Here is a 27,433-nt window from a genome sequence, read left to right on the forward strand (position 1 = left end):
ATATGTATATTTGTATTTGTGATAGGATTCAATTTCAAAATAAAAGTAAAAAAATCAAACAAACTACAGGTCTGAAAAGCTCTGAGGCTGAGAGGCTGTAGAACCTGAAAAGTACTGCAGAAATGACATCACACAGCTGCAATTACACCGTCCTCTGAGACATTTCCTCTATTTCCCACTTGCATCTACAGCCTCCATCCATCCTTTCATGTTGTTTTCTCACCTCTCCCTCTAACATTCTGTCTCTCTTGTCACATTCCCCCCTCTCTTTTCTTGTCACTTTGAGCAAAAGATGGATAAAGAGAGGCACATGGGGTTTGTCAACACTAAAAGTGATGGAGTGTATGACATCTGAAACAGTTTGTACCAGGGTTGGGTGATGGTGTACATCCTGTGACACAATTAGCATCTAAAGTTACATTCCCTTCTCAGCTTGAACAATGTTTTTTTTAGAGAGAGAATTCATAATTCTGCTTCTCTCCAATTTTCCTCCCTTTCCACTCCCAGCCAGGGGGGAGAGACGGGAGCCGCAAGCGGCCAAAAGTATAGAAGTGTTGTTCCAGGGCCCGGGTGTGAAACACTCCGACTTCCTGTCACGATCTCAGATACAGATACTGGAGCCGTGGAGTCGTGAAGGGAAAAAACACATACACAGACAAAAAAAACACATTTCCATCTGTGCACAAACATGCCGAAACACACTTCTCTCTCACACTTGACCATCACACACACACAGTGGTGAGATTGATAGGCACATGATATGGGAATTAAAGACTTCTAAAGGCAGTGTAGGAGATTTGATTACAATTTAAACTATCACAGGTCATGATGTCCCTTCCTGTATCCTGACCTCTATTCCCCTTGTGTCCTCTATCACGGGTTCAAAACCAACAGTTTCAATTTCTAACTTGTAGTCGACAGCCATCCTCCAACGCTGACTCACTTTTAGATGAATATTTGGACATACCAGCCACACAAACTGATTTCTATTACTTCTTTGGAAATGTCCTCACGATTGAGATTGAAACACAAGGCAAGCAAAACGCCAGTGAGTCGTCCATAAGCTGTTTGCACTTGTTTGAACGTGACTAAAAGCAACTGCTTTGGATGATTTGCACATGATCTTTTTCCTCGTCTTTGTTTTATATACTGCTTTTTAGTTCATGGAGTTAATGAAGGATATTTTTTTAATCATATTCCCTCTTTTGATAAAAAGCTGGCGCTCACCTCCTGCCTGTCTTTGTCCTGCCGGTCGTGGGCGTGGTCGGCAACGGTGGACAGAAACTCCAGGAGGCGATGGAGAGTATCGCTGTTGCATGCTGGGAGCAGGTAGACCAGTAGCTGAGTCACAGTCTGCTGCTCATCTGAATCCAACACTGCAACACAGATGAGGAAGGATCGGTTTAACAAGTGAGAAAATAGAAACAGAATGAAGAAACAAAAGGAGAACGGAGGTCATGTGGAGAAGGGGGAATAAAGGCAGGATGACGCTCACATGTGGTGTTGATGAAGGCCGTGTAGAGCTCCTTGGTGAGCAGCGGGTCGGGCATGTCCCTGAGGAACTCCTTCAGCAGAGCAGCCACGTCGTGAACGCTGAACTCCTCATCCAGCTGGACGTCGATGCCGCGGTCAAACTCCTCACGTAGCTGCAGTTGGGTAGTTAAGAAAAGAGAGGGCAGAGGAGAAAGAGAGGAAGAGGGGGAATCAGAAACATCCTCCACATATAACAATGCACATTATATTCTAGGTAGCACACACACCCACACGCACTCATTTCCTGTTGGACCTCCAAGTGACCTGGTAGAAACAAACTAGTTGTACCAGTACGCATCTTATTCTCTAGGATCTGACTTTTGGATGACTTCCAGGGAATTAGGTTTGGCCATGATGATAAATGTATAGACTTCATGTGCTCAGCACTTGTATACCTGCTTTCAAACTCATCTCAAATTGAGCTAACACATTTTTTCATTTCACAATACGCTGACAATGGCGGCTAATGCATACATGTTGACATTGGATTGTTTCAACACAGACCTGTAGAGAATGCTTGAATAACAGATTGTATTGGAAGATTTCGCACAGAACAGTTATTTCACTTTCTGCAAAATCATCACCAAAACACCAATTGACCTCACCTGTCGGACTCTCTTCTTGGAGCTTCCCACTCTAAAGATCCCCACAGTCTGCAAACCTGAGTGGATAAGGGTACAAACAACTCAAAGCCAGCAAACAATAGCTGTCTCCAGCGCCTGTCGTAGTCGTAACAGGAGATGATATATGTTGGTGACAGTTGGGAAAGTAGCTGCTCACCGTATTTCTCAATGTGCTGACAGCAGCTGTCGACCACCCGGGGCACCTGACGGTAGATGGGATTGAGGCTCAGCCTTTTGTCCCGGTGCTTCTCCTTCTTGTTTGGCGTTTCGGCCGGCAGAGAGAGCTGCAGGGCCTCGAGCAGGCGGGACTGGTTGTCGTCCAGGTCTGTGATCGAGTCCACTGACATGCCTCCCTGAAGGTTAACCGTGCATTTCATTCAGACAGGTTCAACTGAATAAAACACCTGATCCAAGCTTCTGTTGCTCTCTGGGGTTACTTATGTTATTTTGTCTCACCCTCCTGCGTGCTCGGGGTGGAGCTTCAGGCGTGTTGGGTGACGTTGACTCGTTGGCTGTCTCCGATGTGGAACTCAAAGAGGAGTTACTGCTGGATAACTCCTTAGTGGACGGACGCTTGGTGGCAAACTAAAGGACAGATGATCCAAAAGTTAGATTTGTTTTTTCCTTCAGAGTGTATAATATGTCTTATTTTATGTAGATATTTGTCTTTAAAAATGCCTCAAACAAAAGTAAATAGGCAACCCAGGGAGAGGTAGATAAAGCGATATACCTGTAAAATGGACGAGACGAGGTCAGAGGAGTCCTTGTGCTCCTCGCGCTGCGGCGGGTCCTGACGATAGCCGTCCTGTCGCTGCCTGTGTGTTCTGTCATTGGCGATGACCTGGGAGAGCACTATACTGAAGGCTTGGGGTATGCATTCTGAGAAAAATGTAGTGGAGACATAAAGGCAGGAAAGAAATGGGATGAGGGCAAAAAGACAAGAAATAAAACTTTATTAGTTAGCTACAAGAAAGAAAAACTCTATCACAAAAAATCTCTGAGAACTTCAAACACATCAAACATCAAACACATCCAATTTAACATGTGACTTCTGTAGGAGCTCCCCTTTTACATGAAATAGACTCACAACACATGTTCACTATGTCAGTTAAAACTGGTATTGCACTACTACAGTACATCTGTTTTCCAAAATAAGACATCACAGAAGGAAAGTTGGCAAACGTGACTAAGACGGACCACTAATTCTATTGCCTTTGACCAAAATAACACAACCCTGATCACTCGCACCCACAAGCAACGCCGTGCCATTTTTAGAAGCTGCTCAGCGCTGACACATATGTACGCAAATCGTATTCCTTTGTTCCATTTCCACTAGTTTCTGAGCATGACAAGAGGCAGAGTGGCGTTTGTTTTGGCAAGGAAGAGCAACAGACTCATTCTGAATTGAGTTTACACAAAAATCTGGTGAAGCAAAACCATTGTAATTAACTTGGGACTTGTGCAAATGTGTGCTGTACTGCTGAAGGACGCAAGCATTTGAAAGATACGCTTCAGAGAGGAATGATGTCATGCTGGGCCATCACAGGCTATATATTCAATTATACAGAAACCCAGCAGCTGAGAAAAAAACAGTCCAGCTGTTCTGTGTGTGTGTGTGTGTGTGTGTGTGTGTGTGTGTGTGTGTGTGTGTGTGTGTGTGTGTGTGTGTGTGTGTGTGTGTGTGTGTGTGAGAGTCGGAGGAAAACAGAGGGAGAGAAAGCGAGATGCATTCCACAACCACAAGTGGAAGGCTGTGTTCATGAACAACATAACCACTAACGCTGTGACACAACGAATTTGCTCTGCAACCTCAAAGTGTTAGCAGGGTTTATGTAACCCTAACACACACAAACACAGACGTGCACATATACACAATCTGGATCGCATAACGTACAGTTCTTTTCCAGCGTAATGCAAAGCTCTTCACGGTGCATCCACAGCCAGACCACATGTCAGTTTTTCATAAACCTACATTTTCCAGGCCTACAGCATCAGTCTAGGTTTTCAGCACTCTTGTTTTAATAATAATTTCTCATTCATGTCGATGCAGTGCGTTTGAATGTGTTGTAAGTCCACGCAGAAAGTCAGGAAAGTTAAAAATAACATGTTAGTTTACCACACAGGACATTACAAGTGCCAAAAAAGTGTTTAAGAAACCAGTTTGTAAATCTTAACTTTGACTGACAGTTGATTACTAAACGAAGTAAAACAAAAAGTACCCAAAGCAGATTATATATTAAATCTTATTTGCAAATATAGTTTGACTGAGGTCTGGTCACAACAGCTCAGATTACTGTGGCTGCATCAAAGGAGCGAGCATTCTTCTCTCTGTGTGTCTCTTGCAGAGAAAAAAGGCTTAGCCTGCTTCAAAGTGAAATACAGGCCTTTGTATTCAGATACCATGGGAGAAAATTAAACTTAGAATCCGTTTGGCAGGTTGGACCACGGGTACATCTGAGCCATCTGCTCCGGAGGGGTAGAGCCAGGCAGCCCACCTACACCCAGACTCAAGAGCTCTCCCCTGACAGAAATGTAACAAACAAATATGTCGGTCTGGGAATAAGTTTGCCTCGTCATTATCACCAACTGGAGCAATATAATCAGTATAAACAGTTGCTTCGGATGCCATACACAATAGAAGGTTCTGACTGGCCAATGCATTGGCATTTATTTCAGACAACACAGCTGTGTCATACTTTAGCCTCATCATCTTCCCAATATAAAACTGGACAGCTGTTTCTTGTACTAATTGGAGAAGTACTTTGTGTCCAATTTTGACAAAAAAACGTAGAATTTTGATAGCATATTGCTCAAATATATATAAACAATTTTTTTTATACAACTGATTATGACAAATAATGCAAATTGTTTCAGTTTCTTGGTTTCTGGATACTGTTTGCCTACTTGCTACGTTTAGAAACTGTTCATAAATACTAAGCTTGGCTCAATGGCTTAAAAGATTTTATGTAACTTACCTAAAGCCACTGAACTCACCAGTGTGAACTAGTCATCACTATTTACTCGTATGTAGCAGTTTACATGGGAAAAGAAAAAAACGTCACTGCTGTGTGTATTTTTGACATTTCCACGTGTATTTGTTGTAAACCAGACCTGGGATCAGTGCTTATTTGACAAAGAAATAATAATTTTGCCTCCTGCTCCTCTTTGCAACCGGGCTTCTTTTTTGACTGAGATTCTCTTCCTGCCAAATATACTTTGCTTAGTGCAGCAGAGTGGCTGCTTTCTCAGAGCTAGTCCCCTTACAAGGAGTCCCTCCACTTAAGCTAAATATAAACTGTCAAAGCCCAGTAAACAGAAACTGTGTTTTTATAACCCTGCTGTTCACCTGCCTGAGGGGCGGAGACCACCTCTGTCTCGCTGGCAGCGACGCTAGAGACGTGACAAAGCAGAGATGGAGAGAGAAATCCCTGCGAAACTGGCAAAGTGTTAAAAGAACTTGGCGTACCTTTGTCTTTACTCTTCTCTTTTGCAAGCGAGTCCAACTTCCTCCTCAGCGACTTTTTCCTCTTCTGTCCATCTGCGCCGGAAAAAAAACAAGAAAATAAATCATTTGAAACAAATGGTTTCCATATCGGCCGTATCTTATCGCGCTTATTATATCTAATAAGCTTATGTGGGGAATGCAGACATAAATAAGCCACGGGGGCGGGGGAAAGCTGTCAATGGACTCAAATCCATTTAACTGAAATGTCAGACAGGTTCAGCTACGGTATTAGCTGGCAGGAAAAACATATTAAATCACTTATATTGTTTATCTACACCGGCTTGTATGTGTGAGGGTTTTCCTTCTTTTGGAAATAATGAACTGCAATTTGTGTACGTGAATGCTTTACATCCGTGCTCTGAAAGGAGGGAAGCCACTTGTCAGCTGTCAACATGATGTATGAGTCCTGAACTCGCTGCTTAATGACCGGGGAAATCTGGAAATCGTGCCACATGCAACTTTAAAGTCTCCGAGTTCTCGTCTCAGGCCAGGATGTCAGTTTTCGAAACCTCAGCAGCTTTCAATGCCGTCATTCGGTCACTCCGCTGTTTGGTTTTTTGCTATCCAAAACCAACTCTTTTACACATCAGATCATCGTGAACCCGTTGAGAGAGCCTTCGCTTTGGTCTGCTAGATTAGCAGCCTCAGTTTGAACCCCCAGATGTTCCCCTCAGCTGTATCAAATGAGTCACTTGCGGGATTCAGGAATCTTCATCCGGCCCCAACAACAGGCGAGGTGGTAGCCTGTTACGTCAGGGAGCAGCTTCAGTTTCCCCCTGTGTCCAACCGTCTCTGACAAATCTGAACAAGTTCAGCCAGGCTGCTGTTCTTTGATAATCAATTTAATGCCACCGTGGTTATATATGAGGTACGTACGTGTCCTTTTTAAGACTCTTAGCTGGGAGTCAGAGGGACATGAGGAGAAATCTTAGGGTGAATGAAGGAAAAATAGGTGGGAAACGGTGAGTGAGGGGGTGTGAGATGGGAGAAAGAAAGCAGATGTTCTGATGGAGAGTGAGGGCAGCGAGGGGGAGAGAGAGAGAGTGAGACAGGAGAGAAGCAGAGATAGGAAATGGTTTGGATTTTTGACAGATGGCTCCGAAAGCCGTTCGGAAATCCCCCGAACCTCCAAACCTTCCCAGTCCAACTCCCAACCGGTTGTGCAACCGTCTGATGGACCTTTTGCTTCATTCTTGCTTTAGTGCACCTTCGTCCCATCCCTCTTTGTCTCCCTTTTCGGTTCTATCAATCTGTTTTTCCTGCTTGAAGAAACACTAGAAACATGACCCCTGGCACTGGGATAAATATGAGAAACAGCAGGACAGAAAAAAAGCTGATGCTGAAGCAGCACACGCACAAGAAACTCTTACACACGAGTTGAAATATTTCCCTAGCTAGCACATGGCGGCTGTTAGGGGCTCTGGAATTCATAAGCAACACAGACAAGTACGCATTAAATCATGGTGGGGAGAGGTTTAACCTTCAGCTGGAATGCAAGGCCCTGGATAATCCACTTGGTGCACTATACTGCTGCTACGGCAGCCGATCCACTCATATACAGTGCAGGGAACAATGCTGCACACTTGCATGATGTGCATCTGTGTGCACGGACAGACCATTCTAATAACAAGATTAACTCTTGAGCTGAAAGTATAATTCTGGTTTAATCCAACTTTGGGTCTCATTTCTGTCGATTATAACATTATTTTGAACCAAAGTAATTGCTGAGGTCTGGAAACACAGCTGAATGACTCAAACAAAGTCTGGTGGGGCAAGAAATACATGCTGGTTGTAAACAAGCCAACTGCATAGCCATATTTTCTAAATCAAAGGATCCCAACCTGGGGGTCAGGACCCCACAAGGGGTCAGAGAGAGATGTGGAGGGTCATACGATGGACAGGAATGCAGAAGAAGTACACCATGTTTTGTTTTCTTCCTCTACAAATCTGACTAATTGGATCATTTTACCTTCTCGGACCTCTAAAAAAACATATCAATTAATCAGAGTGAGGGAAAATTACTTTTTGACATGAAAACATTCAGGGGGGGCCAAAAGCCAAAAAGGTTAGGAACCACTGAAACAAACACTTTAATTTGGAGCTAAAAGTGAGCAAACAAAAATTGTTTGCTCTGGAAAAATGTGGGCAAAAACACCTACAGTACCACAAGTACAGCACGTTTTCTCCTCAAGATAAAGTCTGGCTAACCTAAGGGTTTCATCATTTTACATGAAGTTCAGTTTACTTTACTACTCAACCTGTAAAAAAAAAGTTGAATAATGTTTTTTTTGTCTCTGGAGAGCTCTCTAAAGTCTGAGAAAAAGAGGCTGATGAGGTCATCTCAGTTTTGGCTTAAGACCTCCGTTTTTTAACAGGAAGCCTGTGTTTCAAACTGGGAGCAAAGATATGGGCATTTACCAGGAAAGGGAATCCTAACCAAAGATGCAATTGAGTTGCATTTTGGGAAATAGAGGATCCATAGTATTTGGGGGCGTATTAGGGAGTCGAAGTTGGGATATATGGGATTTGCAATACCAAATAAATAATAAAAAAACAAACTCAGTCTGATCGCGCTTCTGTCATGTCTTCTATAAACTGTTATTCATGTAGACATTTTTAGCATGGGCGGGCCCAGTGGGAAACAAACCACCAACTCAACCAGTTTCAGTTAAGTGCCCACGCCTGCTATATCTGGACTAATTTGTCTAATTTTGTCATTTTCCTAACTCTTACTCACTGAATGGTTTGCTTTACAAGATCAACATAGAGTTGTTTGGATTTAAGATAGGCCCACAACATTTGTGCCACTTTTTAAAAGAGTGTACATGGTGACAAGCGGGGTGACTGAACGCAGCGGAAAGGGAGTCGCGTGTCGATACGAGCGGGGGTGGTGGGGGTGGGCTAACAGGAAGCACATGATCCCAATGTGAAGTACGGTTTACTTCTAAATCCATGTGTTATCATAACTTCCCCAAACATAGAGCATACATGACTTCCCCTAAATACACTTGAGGGATGAAAATAGGATGTGGTCAGAGGCTCGAGCTTTATGGGACACATGGAAGTAGCTGTGCAAGCTTAAACAGCAAACTCTGGTTCAGAATTTAAAATTGGTAGTGTTTTCTACATAGAACAGCTCCGGAGACAGTCACAGATGTGTTTCGACGCAGTTAACAGTCACATAAATATAAGCGCCTTGAAAAGCTGATGCTATCTGAAGAATGCTGAATCCCACCCATTTGGAACTAACCAGCATACAAATTGAGTTGAGCGTTTAACTCCGACACACACATTCTCACACCTTTTGGCATCGTAATCTGACATCCCAGGTCATAGTCCTGGTGTAATCGGGTGTAGGCTACTTCCTGCAGCTTGGCCCTCTCCAGCTCCGACAGGCTCTGGATGGCGACCGGCGACAGACGCACGCTCCGCCCCGACAGGCTGCTCCAGGTGAAATCACCCTGAGGGAGAAAAGAGTTAACACAAGGATTAGGATCAGAACATTAAACATATTCATTGAATGTAGGGTGTGTTTTCATATCACATGATGAACCCCTCCTTACTACTGTTTTTCATCTTGAAAAATGTTTGTAAGTGGGGAAAAAAAGAAGAACATTAAGGTTTCCTTGACTTGATGCATGTGAAACTGAGTAAACTCTTGGCCTCTGCATTCTTTGAGTAATAAAAAAAGGATTAGAAAAAAACATTTTTAAATGATTCTCATAGATGATTAGTTTGAGAGTAGATTATATTAGATAACATGTAGTACAACCAACTCTAACGGTCCAAAAAGATAAACAGCGTATGTGAAAAGTCTGCAAAGTACAACGTGTGTGCAGGACGGCCCTTTTCACAGCAGTAGAACATGAGACAAACTGAATGTATAAAGTTGAAGTACAAAGACATAGGCGGAGAGAAAAAAAAAAGGAGCAAGTGGGGACATGAAGTGTCCTCGCACTGATGGATTTGCAATATGCTTTCCACACACGTAACTGGCGTTGAGAATGCATATCTGGAGGAAGAGATGAGGTTACTATGAGGCCAGAGCGTATAGAAAGCACTCTGAGTCACCGCGCTCATTTTTCAGCCTCAGACAGGTTTACGTCGCAGCTTTGGCTCTAATCCGTGATCAAGGTGGAATTGAATCGAAGTGAATCGTAATGAATTGTTGCGAGCCCAGAGAGCGCTTTGGCTTTGATGAGCATTTGAGTCATCTGAATCTCTGGTCATGCATTCCTCTGTGTCTGCTGAGAGGAGAGGTCAGGAAGAGGGAGAGGTTAAGGAAGACGGGGGAAGAGAAAGAGAGGACACACTGCTGCAATTTATCTAATGCCTTATCCAGACAGAGGGCTTACAAGTGCACTCTAATGTGTCTGTGTTTATATATGGTCCTGCTGCAAGTAGAGAGAAACCATTTTACATCAGTTTATACCTTTTCAAAAATGTTATTTAATCATTTGGCCCTCTTGAATGATGTTTATTCTTCACGTCTTCTAGAAAAAATGGGTTTCTCAGAGACACACTGAAGACTTTATGTCACTTTTCCCTTCATGATTTAGCCCCTATCAACATATTTTCTTGAAGTCAATCCTCCCGCTGTCAGCTCTCTTGTTATTTGACCCCACTCAGTGCAGTGAAGCAACAGAGCCATCATTCAGCCGTGGGAGGAAAAACAAAGATGTGGACAGAGGCAACCTGGAGAGCCACCTGAGTGTGCATGAATGAGTCCGTCAGAGGTCCCGCAAAGAGCGAGTTGCGCGCTGGCCCCCCCCCCTTTTTGATAGAGCATTTCATCTAGCACAGCTGTTAGTGTGTATGCAATTCCTTATCGCTGGCCGAGGAAACCCTTTTCCCTGCCGCTTGACCTCACACCCAGCTTGAAAGGGGGCGCACACACATACACACATACACACATGCCTGCACTCACACACGCTGCAAAAGCAAAGACAAACAGTTGGAAAAGTTAAATAAGAGGGGCCCCTCCTCGGTCGAGCTGGTCCTGACCAGCAGGATTTCTTAAGGGGATGGATGAGCTTCAGTTCTTAAGTGTCAACCTATGAAACCCGTGGAATGCTGACAGCAGAACGAAGGGGCCGGATTTAAATTCTGGAATCAATGCTGGATTCTGGCAACAATGAGCTGAAAGCCTGTGTGACCTGCAGCGCCGCCCATTCAAATGTACAAACCGAGACGTTCCAAAACCAACCCGCACAGTTTAGCTTTTGACAAAGTAGATTCTTGTTGGATGATGTTGTATCACTTGTCTTTGTCATAGAGGATATGTGTCCATATAGTTTTGAAGGGGTCAAAAAGGCACACCACATCTGCAACCGCTGTGTTATCACTGTTATATTTATTATCTCGATGTTGGTTTTAGAATAAACATTTGGCTGCATGGATGCATGTTGAAGTGCAGTTATATGATAAGATAGCATTTATCGTGGTCTAACTTGTTGTCTTTATGCACCACAGTTCTGTGTCATTACTTTGGGAAGTGGCTTGCTATCTCTGTGGCTAACAATGCAGATCAGTTGTGTTCAAACTAGAGCTGTTGCACATGTCAATTTTGTAGTTTCACACATTTAAATAAGCATCCACGATCTTCTTCAGCTTATCCAGAGCAGGGTCGGGGGGGGGGGGGGGGGGCTATTACAGACCCTGAAGCATTACCAGCCCGGCAACGCCTACATCACTGCTGATGCCTGTCTATCTCCCGCTCAGTTTCACCCTGACTCATGAACAAGACCCGAGATAGTTGAACTTCCTCTCTCAGGGCAGTGACTCACTCCTACCCCAGAGGGCGAAATCCACCATTTTCCAGCAGATAACCATGGCCTCAGACTGACTCTCATACCGACTGCTTTACACTCGACTGTAAAATACCCAAATGCGTGCTGAAAGTCAGGGTCTGATGGAGCCAACAGAACCACATCTTCTTAAAAGAGCAGATATTTAATTCTAAGGTCCCCAAATCTCCCACTAACTGTCCATTTATACATTATATTATAATAAAGAATTCATTATTTTAATGTTTTATTTAAAGACTTCCCCACACTTTTCATACAGACTTTTGCGGCCTAAAAAGAGACCAATACTGAGTCTTAAAATACTTGAATGAGTCTAAAAACAGTAGTAGAATGAATATAACTATCCCACAGATTGCTAAACCCCCCCCTACTCCCATAAAAAATGTATGAGCTATTAGAGTGTAGAACACAGAAACAAAAGAAAAAGGGAGTGACATAAAAAGGATGAAAATTGTTTTAGACTCAAACATGATATACTCAAACATGATCTAGCACAGTTACGAGATTTCAGCTTTAAATAAACCCCTTTTCCACATTATCACTCCACCTAATGGAGCAAAAATCAGAGATTTGGGATTTATTTTGGCTTTCAAGCTTTGAGAGCCGACGGCCAAGTTTACCTCGTCAGACATCCGAGCCTGGCCTTAACAGCAGCAGACGCAAACACAGCAGCTGATTGCCACGGTGAGAAGTCATGTTGAGTTCATGATTTCATCTTAAACAGTAGAGATTCATCCTCCCCTGTTAGAAAACTGCTCACATCAAATAACAGTCATCTATTCGGTTGGAGATTTCAGAGATAATGATAGTCGGGTTCTATTATATTTGATGCTTGGCTCCATCAGCGGAGTTAATGAGCTAAAGCATACATGGATGACATTGCCGTGACCAATCTCCTAATGTTATTCTCTAACCCACAGAGGTTAATGAGATCACATGTACAGGATCATAAAATCGCGTTACACATCATAGCACTGAATGCTTGTGGAACATACAACCAAAGCATTCATAATCTGGGACCTCAGTATGACGTAGACGCTTAGTGAGACGTAACACTGTTTGAATAGCCTCTATAGAGACAAATCTGTCACAATCATTTTACTTCTGTTTGTCTCCAAAATATAGTCAGTTGCTATGCCTTTACATAACTGCCATCATTTGTTTGCCTCTGTATTTGTTAGAGCTGTCGAACCCCCCACCCCCACCCCACCGATGTTGTTCGCTGGATTGGCTGAGCAGATCTAATCAGATAATCCTAACTTTAACAAATGGCATTTTCTGCCAGTTTGCTACACTTAATGCAATTTTTGCATGAGCAGAAATAAACCGCAGTAAATCATGAATACGCTTTGCAGGGAAGCGGGAGAGACAAATGATTAGACATGTGGGGTAGAAGAATGCAAAGAGTGATTTAAGTGTGGAGTTCATCAAAGCCAAACAACAGCTCGGTGAGAGTGCATGGGTGTTGTAAACAAGTTATTAAATGTTTAAATAAATGTCCAACAGGGGGACTTACAGTTAATATAACCAGTGCATGTTAAATGGTATGTGAGGCTTCTGTTATTGGATTCAACTCTTGTCTTGTCTTTGTTGCTTTTGCTTTGCGCTCACATCTGACAGATTTTAAAACTGGAAAAGATGAATGTCTTTGCTGACTGGACTGGCACCGTGCAGTTAGATGACTAATGCCATTTTGACATACAGTGCACTGCAGCATGTGGTTTCTGTTCTATTTTAGACAAAAGGGACAATGGCGCAAAAAAAGCCACTGGCAAAGGAATATATCAGTTTCTGTGGCAACGCATACACAGCAAATCAAAAGGGGCCAGGAAGTGAGAGAAATATTACTATGGAAACGCACCTGCAAAACACACACACACACACAGGCAGTGGGGCACTTGTTGCTGTGCTGCACTGCGTAAATCAATGTCAACTTAATGTGAATAGCATCACTGAGACAGACAAAAAACCTCTTCTAGGTTTTACGCCGTACTGATTTGAGAACAGTAATCACAACCATACATGTTTTCACGTGATTGACCTCTCTGGATCATTACTTTCCTTTGTGACTTATTGACAGCACCCTGTAATAATGTAGCCAATAATAATCAACACAGCTACCCCTATTTCCGCTCAATATTCCATATAGACATCAGTGTGACCATTATTGGCCCTGAAACGCCATGGCAACGCATTGACAAAACTGTGTTGTTATTAAGTCCCAATCTGATGATTCGTGACTGTACAACTGTGTGACTATAATGGGAGAGATAACAAGAGAAAACAATCCTCAAAGTAATATATGCACACACACGCTGCCTTCAAGTGCTGTTAGAAATATCCCTACTTCGTCCATGTCCATCAGTAAATCGAGACAATGTAGCAAATCCTCTTTTAAGAAAGAAGAATCTGTGTTAAAGCCTTTAATCCAGTGGCTTGAGCGGTGCTGGGTGTAAAATCCTGCAAGACCTTAAAGAAAGCATGAAAAATGACAAGGCGGAATTAATTTTTTTCAATGTGTTTCTTTGTGAACCTTGTTTTTCAAAATGTTCTGATATACTGTAACAGCTTTTTACTTTAATCAATCCATTGCTCTGGGACTGTACAGTGAAAGTGAGCGATGCATCAATCTGACTTTTTCTCTCCAAGTACTAAAAATGTGGATATCGGTTCACCGCTTTACAAATTGAAATATCCAACAGGATATGGATTGCCATGGAATTTTGGACAAACATTCATGGTTCCTAGATGATGGATCCTGCTTACTTTGGCGATCCCTGACTTTTGATTTAGTGACACCAGCAGGTCAAAGTTTACGCATATCCAGTAAAATATATCAGCATTTCATTGATGGATTGTCTTAGTGTTGTGCAGACATTTGCGAATCCTGATGACTATGGTGATCTTTTTGACTTTTCCTCTACTGCTACCATGAAGTACACATTTGTGGTTCTGAGTAAAATGTCTCGGATGCAGATAAGAAATCTGCTAGTGGGAGGAAAAACACAGGTAGCAACTTACGGCCTGGACAGGACCGTGTCTCTGATTTACAGATGTGTTCTCTACAACCATGTGCATACACACACATCTGTAATAGTTAAATCAATCTGGCTGGCTTTGTATAAACTACAATCACCACTGACGTGTGTGGTGATATTTGAGCAAAGGTACCAGAGGCCCAGGAAGAGGTCACTTTTGGTGAATGCAGACGCTAAAGGAACATTCCAAAATTCTTCACGTCCTAATTTTTGGTTTGTTTTCTTTCCCCTTTTGCGATGCAGCTGGCTTTAAATGGCCCTTGAGCAGAGTTTCTGAGCCACAACACTGATCCAGAGGAATGCACTCGTATTTTCAACACTTTTCTTTTTCTTTTTTTTTGGTCTTTTACAGGTTGGCTTTACGCATGCATGTAATAGATTGCTTTCGCTGACCTGGAACCTACTCAAGGTTCACACCTGCTTGTAATTAGTGACCACCCTCACTTGTCAGTGTGTGTGTGTTTGTACATGTATCTGCCACACAGCAACGATTAAGAGTCTCACCCACCTGTTTTGGGTTGTCCCTGACGCCGCCTGAGGGGGAAATAACCTCTGAATTATATGGATCACTGTTTTCCATGCACAGGTTACACAACCCGATGCAAAAGCAAGTCAGCGGTATCAGGCTTATCATTGGTCGTAAAATGTGAGGTTATCAGCCTCTAGTATGGGAGGGCATGCAGATGGAGTATTATGTGAGGAAAATAAGATGTTGTTGTGGTTGTAAATGCAATTATCATACCATCCATTCCAATGCAAAGAAAAGGCAGCTGGTGATTAAGACATACCTGGTTGTCTAAATGCTGAAAGGATTGATCTGTGCAGTAAAACGAATATCCGATCAACAAAAAGAAAATTTACATTATTGGAAGTATATTAAATTATTAGATTAGTCATTTATAAAGTAAAATGGCAAATTTGTTTTTTCAGCTTCTCAAATATGAATATTTGCCTTTATTCTTTTATATATACTAGTACATATGAAATATTAAAACATTAAAAAACATAAAAGCAGTGCAGAAAGAAATGCACTTTCAGTCAGTTTTGTCTGTCCAACGTTTCTATCTGAGAATATGACAACAAAAGTGATGATTAAATGATTCAGCACATTGTGTTGGCAAGTCATCTTATTTTCCAAAAGGAACCAACATGCAAAACTCTGCTTTTTTGTTGACTTCCACAGTTTATTACACAAGTTATTTCAACAATGGGCAGCTTGATTGAGTTTAAGTTTATGAGCCCTTACATTTGAACAATCATACATTTTTGACTTGGGTTTTGTTATTTAGATTTGCAGTAAATGTATGAATATTAAAATGTTTCTCACTGTGGGGAGCCACTAGTAAAGAAATACAGAATATGTGGGTATCATCTTTCACTGCACATTGGTTATTTTTATCTGCTTTTGCATTTAATGAGGGCTTCCTGGCCCGGTCGCAATAATGAGCAACTTGGAGTGTGTGCTCCAAATATCCCCCCCCACCCTCCCTAATCATTGGCAGGCACATCTGAAGCATCGGGCCAGCTTCAAACATTTTAAAGACAGATTAATATGAAGAGCCTGCAGCAGTAATGAGGTCCGACCTTGACGACTTGGGAGCTTGCATAATGGTTACGTAAGCTGCAAGAGCGAAGAAAATCAGGTATTGTATCAACACCACAGTTGATAGTAGGAGAATTTGAGGTTGTGTGTGTGTGTGTGTGTGTGTGTGTGTGTGTGTGTGTGTGTGTGTGTGTGTGTGTGTGTGTGTGTGTGTGTGTGTGTGTGTGTGTGTGTGTGGTAATGTTTCAAAGCAATGTGTAGATGGCAGTCTGACCACAGATTACATCCAAAAATCTGCCAACTGTTATTGGCAGACTGGGTTTATGTCAAAGACATAATACTCCTGTTTGCAACACTGAATTTTATGCATACTAACCTCAAGTATGCGGACAGCGTGTGTGTGTGTGTGTGCTGGAGAGCAGACTTGAGACATCTGAAGTCTGTGCAAAAGGCTCTACTAACCGTTTCCCCTAATTCTGGCTAAAATTACATGTGCTATTTCTGTCTGGCAGAAGTTGCCATAACTTGTCATGACACAATTGTCATGCTGTTTGTCTCTGTGTTGGAACTATTTTCTCTATACCGCGTTGCTACACAGTCTTTTCCTGTATATGTGTGAAGTTTGGGAAGTGAAACATCACAGCTCAAGTATTCGGAGTGAAGAACGTCTTAACCAGCACTATGCATCATGTAGACTTGTGACATATCTCCCATAGTGATGTAGTACAAAGCTATAACACTGATTCTTCCCTTTACGTTGAGGAAAACCAGAGTGAGGTAGAGAAGAATACAGAGGTGTTTGACCTGCTAGTAAATTGTCCTCAGCCCTACTTTGCCTTGCAAACCATTGATTTGCTTACATGGCGTGTTGGGAAACCTTCAAATTGCTTGGGATGGAGCACAAAACAATAGCTAACTTCACTTGTTCCTCTCTAAATCCTGCTGTATCTCCTCTCTGCACGTTCCTCAATATCCGAAGTTGTAATTTGAGTAAAGCTTTGTAATCAGGTATTGTATCAACACCACAGTTGATAGTATAAGGAGTCATTTTCTTCTCTCCCAGTTTTACAGTTTCAGTTGTATGTGCTCACTTAAACTTAAAAACAAAAGTCCTCTTTATGACTCCGTAATGAAGATGAGGCAAGATCTTTACTGTGCGCATCTAAGCCTCAATTAAAGATGTGGAAGGACTGGCACTACTTCTTAGTGAAGATGAAAATACATCATCATATGACATAAAGGATCAGGTTTCAAGCAGTTAAACTAAATATTGTTTAAGACTGTTTTTGGACAAGACCTAATTCCATCACAATGTGTTCTTTTTTAGCTTAATAAACATTATAGAAATAAAGTACACCCATTGTTCTTACTCCTGGGCCAATATGTCATCCAGCATTTTATCTCCCCCCTTTTTGTTGGACACACACAGACACGCACAAATCAAGCCTTATTCAACTGTATACAAATCTATAAATCCTCCTCCTTTCTCTCTCTTACCAGACTAGCCCTCTGAGCTAATGAAGCAGGTTAATCATTACTAATCCTGTATGGAGAGTAGGGCACTTCTACTGATTGATATATGTGTGTGTGCAGGCTGGGGGTTGGTGTGGGGATCATGTGTACTTCAGCATAAATAAGTGGAAGAATGCGTGGCCTGCTCCACTTGAACTGAGACAAACTGATTGTGGCCTGATGGCAGCAGTGGAGACGGTCTGAGCAATCAGGGCTCAGTCCTAGACCTGCATGCATGTGTTTATGTGAGCTCCTCCAGGCCTCCATCTGTGTTCTGGAGTGATTTGAAACTCAAATTAAGGTCACAACTCAGCGGTAGGCTAACCACTGCCAAACAGAACTGAGCAGATGACAAATGCCGGCTTTCAACCCTCAGAGGTGAGCCTGATTTTAGGCACCAGATGCTTGTAGCTGGGGAAATGGAGGAAGGAAAAACAAGTGCCTGAGTGTTTTTTTTTTGATAATGGCTATAAGTGGGTTTATTCATCTTTTCATCAATCAGTGTTTAATTCAAATACTGATTTTAGTTGGAGAAATTGCAGACTTATTTGGTATTATGCATTCCAAGCTGCCTGAAAATTGGATATCTGTGATAGAAATCAAATTTAATGACTCATATTTGTTTCTCTCTGTGTCCAATAACAAGTTGCAAAACTGATCGCATGGAAAAAATCATGACAACTTCAGCCTAACCCTCAACCCCGTCCTGATCCCACCATACTCCATGCAGGCCGCCTGCAGGAGTCCAATGACAAAAACATGATCCCTCAATGGCTTCCCACCTGTGCATGAGCATTGAGCATTATTGTTTTTGGGTGGGGTGGCAGCAAACTGGATGCATACTGTAAATGTTAATACAATCATAATCTTTTGGGACCATTGGTTGACACCCACAAGATTATTTTCATCATAAAGTAGTATCTTTTTTTTCTCAAGTTATTGATGAATCATTTGGCAGAGCTGAAGTTAACATAACTTAACATACCATAACATTGTTGAATTCAGTGTTCCTCCATTAACACAGATTGACATTCAATATGTATGCAGTGCGTGGTGTGTTTGTGTGTGAGCACTTTATCTGTCAATCAGTAGAAATGGCTCTTTAAGTAGCCCCATGGGCATAACTTTCCCATCAAACCTTTTGCAGTCTGAGCGCTCAACTAAGTCAGCACCGTGAGAACGGGCAAACACACACGCAAACACACACATGCACAGGCCTCACAAAAAAACACTCCCAGAGAAATAGTGTGCCACTCCATAAATCCTGGAATGTTGAATAGATTCTGAGATCAGAACTGGCCCCTGTGCCCACAGAGCCGTAACGCATCGGGCCTCTGATGCAAATACATTTGCCCTCATGGTCCCTTAAGTTTCCCTCATCATACCAACACACGACCCCTAAAACCCTGCTAAGTCAAAATACTTCAGTAACAAGCAAACATGTACATGGAGACACGCCCATGTATGAAGACACTCATTAACAGTCACAACAAGCATACAAGAGACCCAGACGACTTTGTCCTGCTACTTCCTGCAGTCCAGACAGACACATGAACTGGAAAAAAATATGAGAAACATTGTGACCTCAACACAACCAAACAACCAAAGTTCACATGTTTCCAAATGTCTCAGAAGATGTCCCAAAGCAAATAATAAAATTCAATACTTTCTGGCGATTAGTTTCTAATTCCAAACAAATAATGTCATTAGTCTGTCATTCCTAAAACAGCTGCACATTTTTTGTATTTAAAGAGCTTGAAATTTGTCTCTGCTTAACGAATTTCTCATGATTTCACACATTGTGGCTGTAGAAGTTTCAGTCAAACGGCGGTTTCGCAACAGCGTACTGGTCCTCCTCCTCCTTGCCTAAGAAGATTTCCTCACTGAAAACGTCCAGGCAAACAAACTTTGCATGTCAGATGAGTTGGGGTTTTTTGGGGGAGGTTTTTTAGGAAGCCGGGTTACAACTGCCATTTAAGATAAGAGCTGTCACTGAGCCACTTCAGAAGCATTCTTGAACTGGAGCTCCGGTTTCCTCTCGCAGTCCAAAGACATGTAGGTTGGATGAATTGCCAACTCTACAATAAAGGAGGTCAACTGTTTCAAATTAGATGATTGTCATCAACACGTATTATAACCGATCAGTGTGAGTGCGTTGACTTAACACATTTTTTTCATGAAAGTAAGCGTGTGCAAGATAAGACGTTGATCCTATTAGGGAATAGCAAGTTTATTTTTCACCCCAGTGGCGAGAACATGAGCCGACACAAGTACAGCACATTCCCTTGGTTTCTCTCTCTCTGTGTGTTTCCTCCACCGTATCCATTTAACACAGCGGGATCAGAGCAAAGTCTCCATAAGACTCTTTATTTTCCACGTGGGTGCAAGACACCCCCCCCCACCAGTTAATCCTGTGCGGTAGTTAAAGAGCGGGGATTAGAACCTGCTGGTCTGCTCCTCAGAATCCGCATGATGTTGACGATGAAGATGACAGAGTCGAGGTTACTTTATGAGGCACATGGCAACGTTTACGCACAACTTCAATGCAACGCTTGCACACGAGCCACGCGCACAGTCGCACATATGTTCACAAGATTAAACGTGTACGCTACACTGAGGGGGGAAAACATGTATGTGCAGAGAAAGTCCTGTGCATTTTACAGAATCTTGAGATAATAGTCACCATGACAGATGTAGAACTAGTTGACAGTGTGATGCCGTGTCTTTTTTTCAGTCCGCCTCCTTGTGTTTTTTAGTGACTCATGACGTGCATGTGATCAATGTGTTCTACTATCATTTTGACCCCAAACAATTTAAGGGCCCCGACGCCTCATCCTGTAGGAGGAGGCGTAGTCTGGACTGACTTTGGAGCTTCCGATGGAGATTGGGAGTCTTCCATGACTGGACTGGAATGTATGACCGGGGCTGAGACACGGACGGTTTCAGCCCCTGGGTCTACCGATGGCTGAACAACAACAGACTGTTGTTCAAGCTCGATACTTGGAAATGCACATCATGGGCTTGCATCTGTAGCCAAAGGCTTTTGTCACATATATTACGTCACTATGACCCTATGGTTCTCCATGTTCATATAGGTCGAAGGTTCTTGCAGTCTGGTGTGTTTTGGTGCACTGGTACGTTAAATCCAGGGGAAAAAGAAATTAAGAAAACTGAAAAACAGTGAGCGTTATTCAATCTGTCCATAAACTGGCAGTTCTCCGCTGGATCACAGAGAAATGTAAACCATTCACAATCAACGAACCACCGCATGTAAGAGAAAACACTTCAGAAGTAATCCGATTGGCCATACAAAACCATCAGCCTTGTTTCAGTCCAGGAAGTTTTAGCCAAGTGTGACTTCCTGGAGACCCACGCCACACCCGTCACTGCCCCACAATGCTTTGTTCTCTCCGGACAGTGGGCGTGACACTGCGTGTGTGTATGTGTGCATGACTCTGTGCACGTGTAACGCGGGCCATAGTCGGGTCAGCTGGTCTATTATTGATTTCCTGGAGGAAAGAGAATGAACACAGCTCTCCAACAACCCCAACTCTTCAACTGACCAAATGTGTGTGAATGCGTGCCAGTAAAGACCACTACATAAAGTGTTAACAACACAGTGTAGAACACTTTAAACACAGGCTGACTAACATGGCAAACTACTTATCACCTTCCCACTGGCACCGCTCCGTGAGAGCAATCAAAACTCAAACAAAGTCCGTTTCTCACTGGGTCTTTTGAGTGTAGCTCTGATCAGTGGTGAGTGTTGGGGAAACTAGATCCACAAAGCACGCACCACAAGGATTTAATAAGGTCCAGCACTGAAACATGATGAAACAGAATGATCCAAAATTTGCTCCACGGCTCTTTGCTGACACTTTGACAAACGGTGAGTGAAAGTAAATCCTTGGAACCATCCCTCAAAGGGAGAACGTCTGTAACGGTTGAGGAACTGTACAAAAAAATGATTGGGAGTAGAGTTAAATTTACACAAAACATCTCAGTGCTTTCCAGGAACTACATCACTGTTTGCATAAGTGCAGCACAGTGGATTAGTTGTGAAAAACCCTAATACATCAGATATACCAGGCTTGTTAAAAAAATATAAATCTATTAGTCAAACTTAAAAGTCCCACTTTGGACAATGCTACTTGTAGATGCCAACTTTCAGTCAACACAGTGAGCTAATAGCAAAGGACACAGATGCTTTTGTTGAAATATTACTGCTTTTTTCCACCTGTTTTAAGGAATAAACAAATACTGCCTCATGATCACTGCAGCCAATTGGATAAAACTAGAAACACATTTTTCAAACAAAATAAAAAAAACCTTCTGAAATTTTGACATGGGAAAGGACAAAAATAAAAAAGAGATGCTGGTACTTGAAACATATGCTGCTGACTTCACTCATTCAGCATAACTTTGACCTTCAAACTTAATCCGTCCAAATACCACCATACCCCCTTCAGCGAGAGAGACAGGACAAACACAAGACGGCTGTCTGTCTTTCATTGCTTTCAGTTCCCTTTAGTATTCAAGGAAGATTTCATGTCATGTCTGCCAGTATCACTATTTTGAAATTTGAGTTAAAGCTTTTCTGCAAAATGTGCAAATTATCAAAAGCAATATATATATGTATGTAATGAGCGAGTGAACACGCAACCTTGCAGAAGTAGGAAGCTTCAAACACAACTACCGCCTGATGGACGGAGTTATTCACCCACTCATCCCGTCAACTCACAGGTCTGCATCGTTCCTGTTTACATACACATCATTTTACTACAAACAAGTGTCTACCAGCGCACATGGCGATAGCACTCCCTGTTGATTTCCCATTGATAAAGCTTTGTCATTCATTCTTTCTTCATTGTTTTTGCCTATTTTCTGTCTTTTTTTTGATTCATAGCCCTGTGGTGCAGAAGCAAAATGCAATGCCTCTCCCTTTCTTCTTTCGCAATACTTATAAAAGATGCATGGCAAAAATAGTTGTGAATAGGAAGGACTAGATGGTCTCAATGTCAACAAGGCTGCATTTGTATCCACACCGAGCCATACTGATGTAAATGATAAATAGAGCAACAAGTGCTGGATTCATGACATCCAATTTCAACTATATACTCCCAGTGAGAAAATTATCAGAACAGAGGGAGAGAGGAATAATAATAGAATGGAAGGTAAATAGTGAGTGTGCCATTCGGGAAATGTGTGTGTGTGTGTGTTTGCGCGTGCACTCCCACAACAGACTTGTTGATCCTCACATTCCAGTGGCAGCCTTGAGAGCAGCTAATCCAGTCTTAGTCAAAGGCCCCTTGAACCCGGGTCACACTTGGTCTACACACATACTCACAAGTTAAATGCATGGGCACACACATTAAACAGGTTTGTCCTGTGTGCAAATATGTGCACAGCCACCCGCTGCAGGCACAAACGGTGCACAGTGTCTCCAATGAACCAACTGTGTGAGTGTGTGCGTGTGTGTGTGTGTGTGTGTGTCACAGAAAGCATTGTGTTATTCCTGGCTTCATCTGTGTTATTCCTTGTCTAACTTGGGATATTTCCTTCATCCAGGCTCTCTGAGATGTAACCTGACTGGAAATTTGACTAACACCTTTCCTTGTTGTCTGTCAGATCATCTGTGTCTATCTGTCTGGGCTTGATTCCATCAGTGCATATGTCTCCATAGGTATTGTATGTCTGAGTTTTTGTTCTGCTCAACATGCAAACAAAAATCAATGGAGGGAGCACCTTTCGGGCGAGTCACGTACCCCGCCGCTATCTGCTTATCTCTGTCAGGAAAGAATGGCCATCATGACACTGACTGAGAATGAGGCCGTTTATTTAAAGCCGCATGCTAATCTTCACCTTGACGCTACTTCTTCACACCCGCTTGTTGTAATAAGTTGATGAGCTGCCTTGAAACCCTTGAAAGTGCATTCTACTCTGACGCCGCGGTTAGCAACATCTGCATTGGCTGTATGGTCAACTCCACTGTTCACTGCATGTGACACATTGCCTTATCAGGCTCTGAGATTCTTTTGTGGAAACCATACTGTCAGTGTAGCCCCATTGTGAACTTTTAGACAAAGGTTGGACAACATTAGAACTTATGTACCAAATTAAAAGGTAATTACAGTTAATGTTGTGTATTTTCAAACAATTCCATCCAATTCAATTCAAAAATGATCTGGGGGATTTGCTAGTCAAGAACAATACGCACACTTCACAGCCACCATTGCTGGATTGTATCACTATTTATGAGAACTAAGCTTCTCATTTTGGTCATAACAACTGTTCTTGGCTCTATTTGGTATGTTTATTGTGGTTTCCTCCAATTACATCAAGCAAAGTGCTTTTCTGTGCTGTTGCATAGATTTATATTGCATCCACATAAACCTGTCCACCAAGGAGAAGCAGAGTTGTGTCGAACAGTATCGTCCGGGAAATGTGTGTGCATACTTCTGAGCTTGTTTGCACTTCTTTCCAAAGCAAATGCATGTTTTGTTTTTGTTCTTTTTCTGGAATTGTACAGAAACCATTATGAGCCTCGAGTCTGCAAGCATCCTTTGTCCTCTTAAGACTGCTACGAGATGCAAATACACTGCTCTTGATAGAAACATGTGCAGTTCTGTTAGGCGTGTCCTTCTGAGCCTTAACAGCTTTGGTGTATCTGTGTCGTTGAGGTCAACCAGAGAGCAAAAGCTGGCCGAGGTGTTGAAAACGAAGAGCAGAGAATTTCTCCACCGGACGGCACAATCTGTTCTCAGTATTTAACATCTAGTTCTGCTTTTGTGTGCATGACTCATGATGCATCCATGTGTGGCTGTGTGGATTGAGTGCAAACATCAGCGCGTGTGTGTGTGTGTGTGTGTGTGCGTGTGCGAAGTAATGGATTACAAAACGTTTTACTATGGTAAACTTGATTAATTCTGTCTTGATCCCAGTTCAGTGCGCCGTTTTGCAGAAAATCAGGGAGAAAACGCAGTTGTGGTGTTCCACAAATTCCCAAACTATGATGTAACACTTCTGCACTTAACACGGCAGCACGGTGATTGACATCATGCCCTCATGGCTTTCACACAAACAGCCAGGAAACATGTCTGACCTTTTCTCGAACCTACTGGCCAACTCCATTTCAGAAACACCCGTATACGTGAAGAAATGAGGAAACCAGGGCAAGAGCTTCAGCTCTAAATCAGACTCCTTAAAACACAACATATTTTGTTGAGGCCCAGAGAAAGACTCCTGCCTCTGGTAGCCCATCTCCCCTCGGCAAAACAGTGGATCAGATCTTGCCAGAACTTTCTCCTCTGCGCTTCCTCCGCTCCGCTCTCCCCTCAGCCTTCGACCATCTCCATAAAAAGACAAGTCATGGGTAGGGCGGACTTGTCTTTCGCTGTTGATAATAAAACAAGTGCCTTTCCCCGACGGGGACTAAAAAGAAAAACTAGGGAAGGGCGGTGTTGTCATGACGAGTCAAGGCTGTGGAACGCAGTTTTCGACTTTCCCTACACATGCAATACCAGAGCACAGATCCTTTATCGACTGTCACAAAACATGACAGGCATGATAATATATCAGGCCTCTGTAATGAAGCCATGCTGTATCTGTGTGCATTCCTAGTTTCTGCACTCCTGCGAACAAAACGTCCACTCCTGCTAAGTTCTCCCTCCGGGTCAGGGTGTGCTTAGGAACTCTTGTGGTCAATGTAAATAAACTCGCTGTGCTGATGACTAAGAAGCCGCACGAGCACATCTGTTCATTTCAGACGCTAGAGCATCGAGCACAGGCATCCAAGGCTTTTTGGATAAATCAATGATTTATTCATTCATCCATTCTGCAATATCGCCTTTCGATTTGCCCTTAAAAGGCGTTGGGGCTTTATTTCTGCCAGAGCTGTTTGTACTGGGAGTGGCAGGGGAGTAAAACAAACACACCTACTGAAATAGAACAAGGGCACACATCAGCAGGTAAGGAGAGCACAGTGCATTGAAAAATGTTTGCTCTCCTCATTATGGACCCAGAGAGGGAGAGAGGGAAGAATTTAAAGTTGGTGAAAACAATGAAAGTCAAATGCTGAGAGAAAACGCAGAGATGAGAACAATTGAGGGAGACAAAAGAGGGGATTATGTGCTTGTCTAAATAAGTAGCTGCACTCGGGCTGACAAGGGTTCCAAGATGGCTGGAGGAAGACACCGCAGTTTCTGTTTGGTCAGCGATGAGATACGGACCCAGACAGACAAAGACAGACGGGGTCGGAGATGATATAAACAATAGTGGAGGGGGGTAATAAATCATCTCACCAATACTTCCTTTGTTTTGCTCTCCATCAAGTTTCAACCACAGCAAGGGCACATCTCTAAATCCAGTGAGGTCTAAACTCGTGAAAAAAACCAAAGAATTGCAAATCTTTTCACACTAGACTTTTAGTCACTTCAGCGGCAAACGCACAGTCTGCATCATGTAGTTTCGGATCTACAAATACATCCCTCGTTTAAATGATAGCCTGCTATATATGAAGTGTACAAGTTGTGAGAGTTTGCACTTGTTTGCACAAAACAAGGTAACCCTCAAGACAGACGATCATCATTATTTGACTTTTGGCAAAAGCCTCGGCGCTGGCTGGCTCCTCTCTAGGATTAGCTCACTTACATCAAACTCCCTTGTTCTAAAACTTCCTCGTTCATTTATTTCTATGTCATCATCATGTGACATCCTGACAACTTTATTTCACAAACTGCGGAACAACCTCAGTGAGGAAAAGTGAGAAAGAACCATTGTTGCAACGGTCGAACGTGTCGATACTGATCATACTGACAGTCTCCTGATGTGGCGAACATGACTTGTATTTCCTGCCTGAACTAACATGATGATTCATAGTTTGTTCAGTAGCTAAATCATTAAATTAACGAGTTAATAGCTCATCTGCTGAGGCTTAATCTATCTACTGGGCTGAAAAAAACGGTTAACTTGTTCAACCGATTCAGATAGGGTTGATTAATTTGTTCAATTGGTTCAATTACATGTTAGTGTGTGCACCACACAAAGCTGCCTGTGGCTACTTTGTAGACCTTTAATGTTATTGTCAGTGTTATTCACTAGTGTCCTGCTCCAAAACTTCCACATAGTACAAAAAATTTTAAACTATACCTCAGACTGATGGGTCAAGGAACAAGTTTGGCATTTCTATGTCTGCAGATGCTTATTCCAACAGACAGCTGCATGGGTATGTTTTTTTTCTTTCTGTCCAATAAACCATTATATTAGGAATGATTTGCTCCTCTTCTCATTGCCTTTGCATGTTATGAATCTTGGTTACGTCGACTAAAAAGGCAATCTGTATATCATTCTCATAATCCTCGTAATACTGGAAAATGAATTCCTCCCAAGACGGGAACTGAGCGATCAATCCCGACTGTTACACATCATCCCTGATGGTATTCCATTAGTGCAATGCTTTGACGCCATAAACAGAATACATAAAAAGTCATTAGAAGTGGAACAAATGCACGAGGAGGGGGGATTAAACATTTACGCACTGGCAACCGCTCTGTCTCGCTGTCTTCTCCATCCCTGTGTCTCCATCCCTGAGTCTGGCAACATAGAATCTGAAATATTTATCTGCTCTGGCAGGAACGAGGAAAGCTCGCTGTTTCACTTGTTTATCATTGGCGGACGAAGATCGGCTTGGAGGGGCATAATCCTCCGTTAACGCAAATGCATTTTTCTTTGTAGCTGCTCCGTTGTCGTATTTTAGCTGCATTCTTGTAACAAATTCAACTTAGTGTTGAGGATTTAAGAGACGGCAATGAGCGGCCTGGCAGGAGGTCCACTAGTGTTTGTGATGCAGGTCAGGTCATTACTCTCATGCTTTT

General features: G+C 42.6%; 1 protein-coding gene across 1 annotated transcript in view; it reads right to left on the bottom strand.

The window, feature by feature from the left end:
- LOC129111896 (rho GTPase-activating protein 6-like) overlaps positions 1–27,433 on the bottom strand; it is a 35,623-nt gene that overhangs the window by 5,847 nt on the left and 2,343 nt on the right. Inside the window, exons 2-9 of the mRNA XM_054624048.1 lie at positions 8,963–9,122; positions 5,623–5,694; positions 2,887–3,035; positions 2,613–2,741; positions 2,314–2,509; positions 2,139–2,194; positions 1,496–1,646; positions 1,228–1,376 (exon numbers count right to left, since the gene is read on the bottom strand). Of these exons, the coding sequence (XP_054480023.1) occupies positions 1,228–1,376; positions 1,496–1,646; positions 2,139–2,194; positions 2,314–2,509; positions 2,613–2,741; positions 2,887–3,035; positions 5,623–5,694; positions 8,963–9,122 (1,062 nt within the window). The remainder of the gene's footprint in view (positions 1–1,227; positions 1,377–1,495; positions 1,647–2,138; positions 2,195–2,313; positions 2,510–2,612; positions 2,742–2,886; positions 3,036–5,622; positions 5,695–8,962; positions 9,123–27,433) is intronic.

The sequence above is a fragment of the Anoplopoma fimbria genome, chromosome 22, assembly GCF_027596085.1.
Source record: "Anoplopoma fimbria isolate UVic2021 breed Golden Eagle Sablefish chromosome 22, Afim_UVic_2022, whole genome shotgun sequence".
NCBI classification, from domain to species: domain Eukaryota; kingdom Metazoa; phylum Chordata; class Actinopteri; order Perciformes; family Anoplopomatidae; genus Anoplopoma; species Anoplopoma fimbria.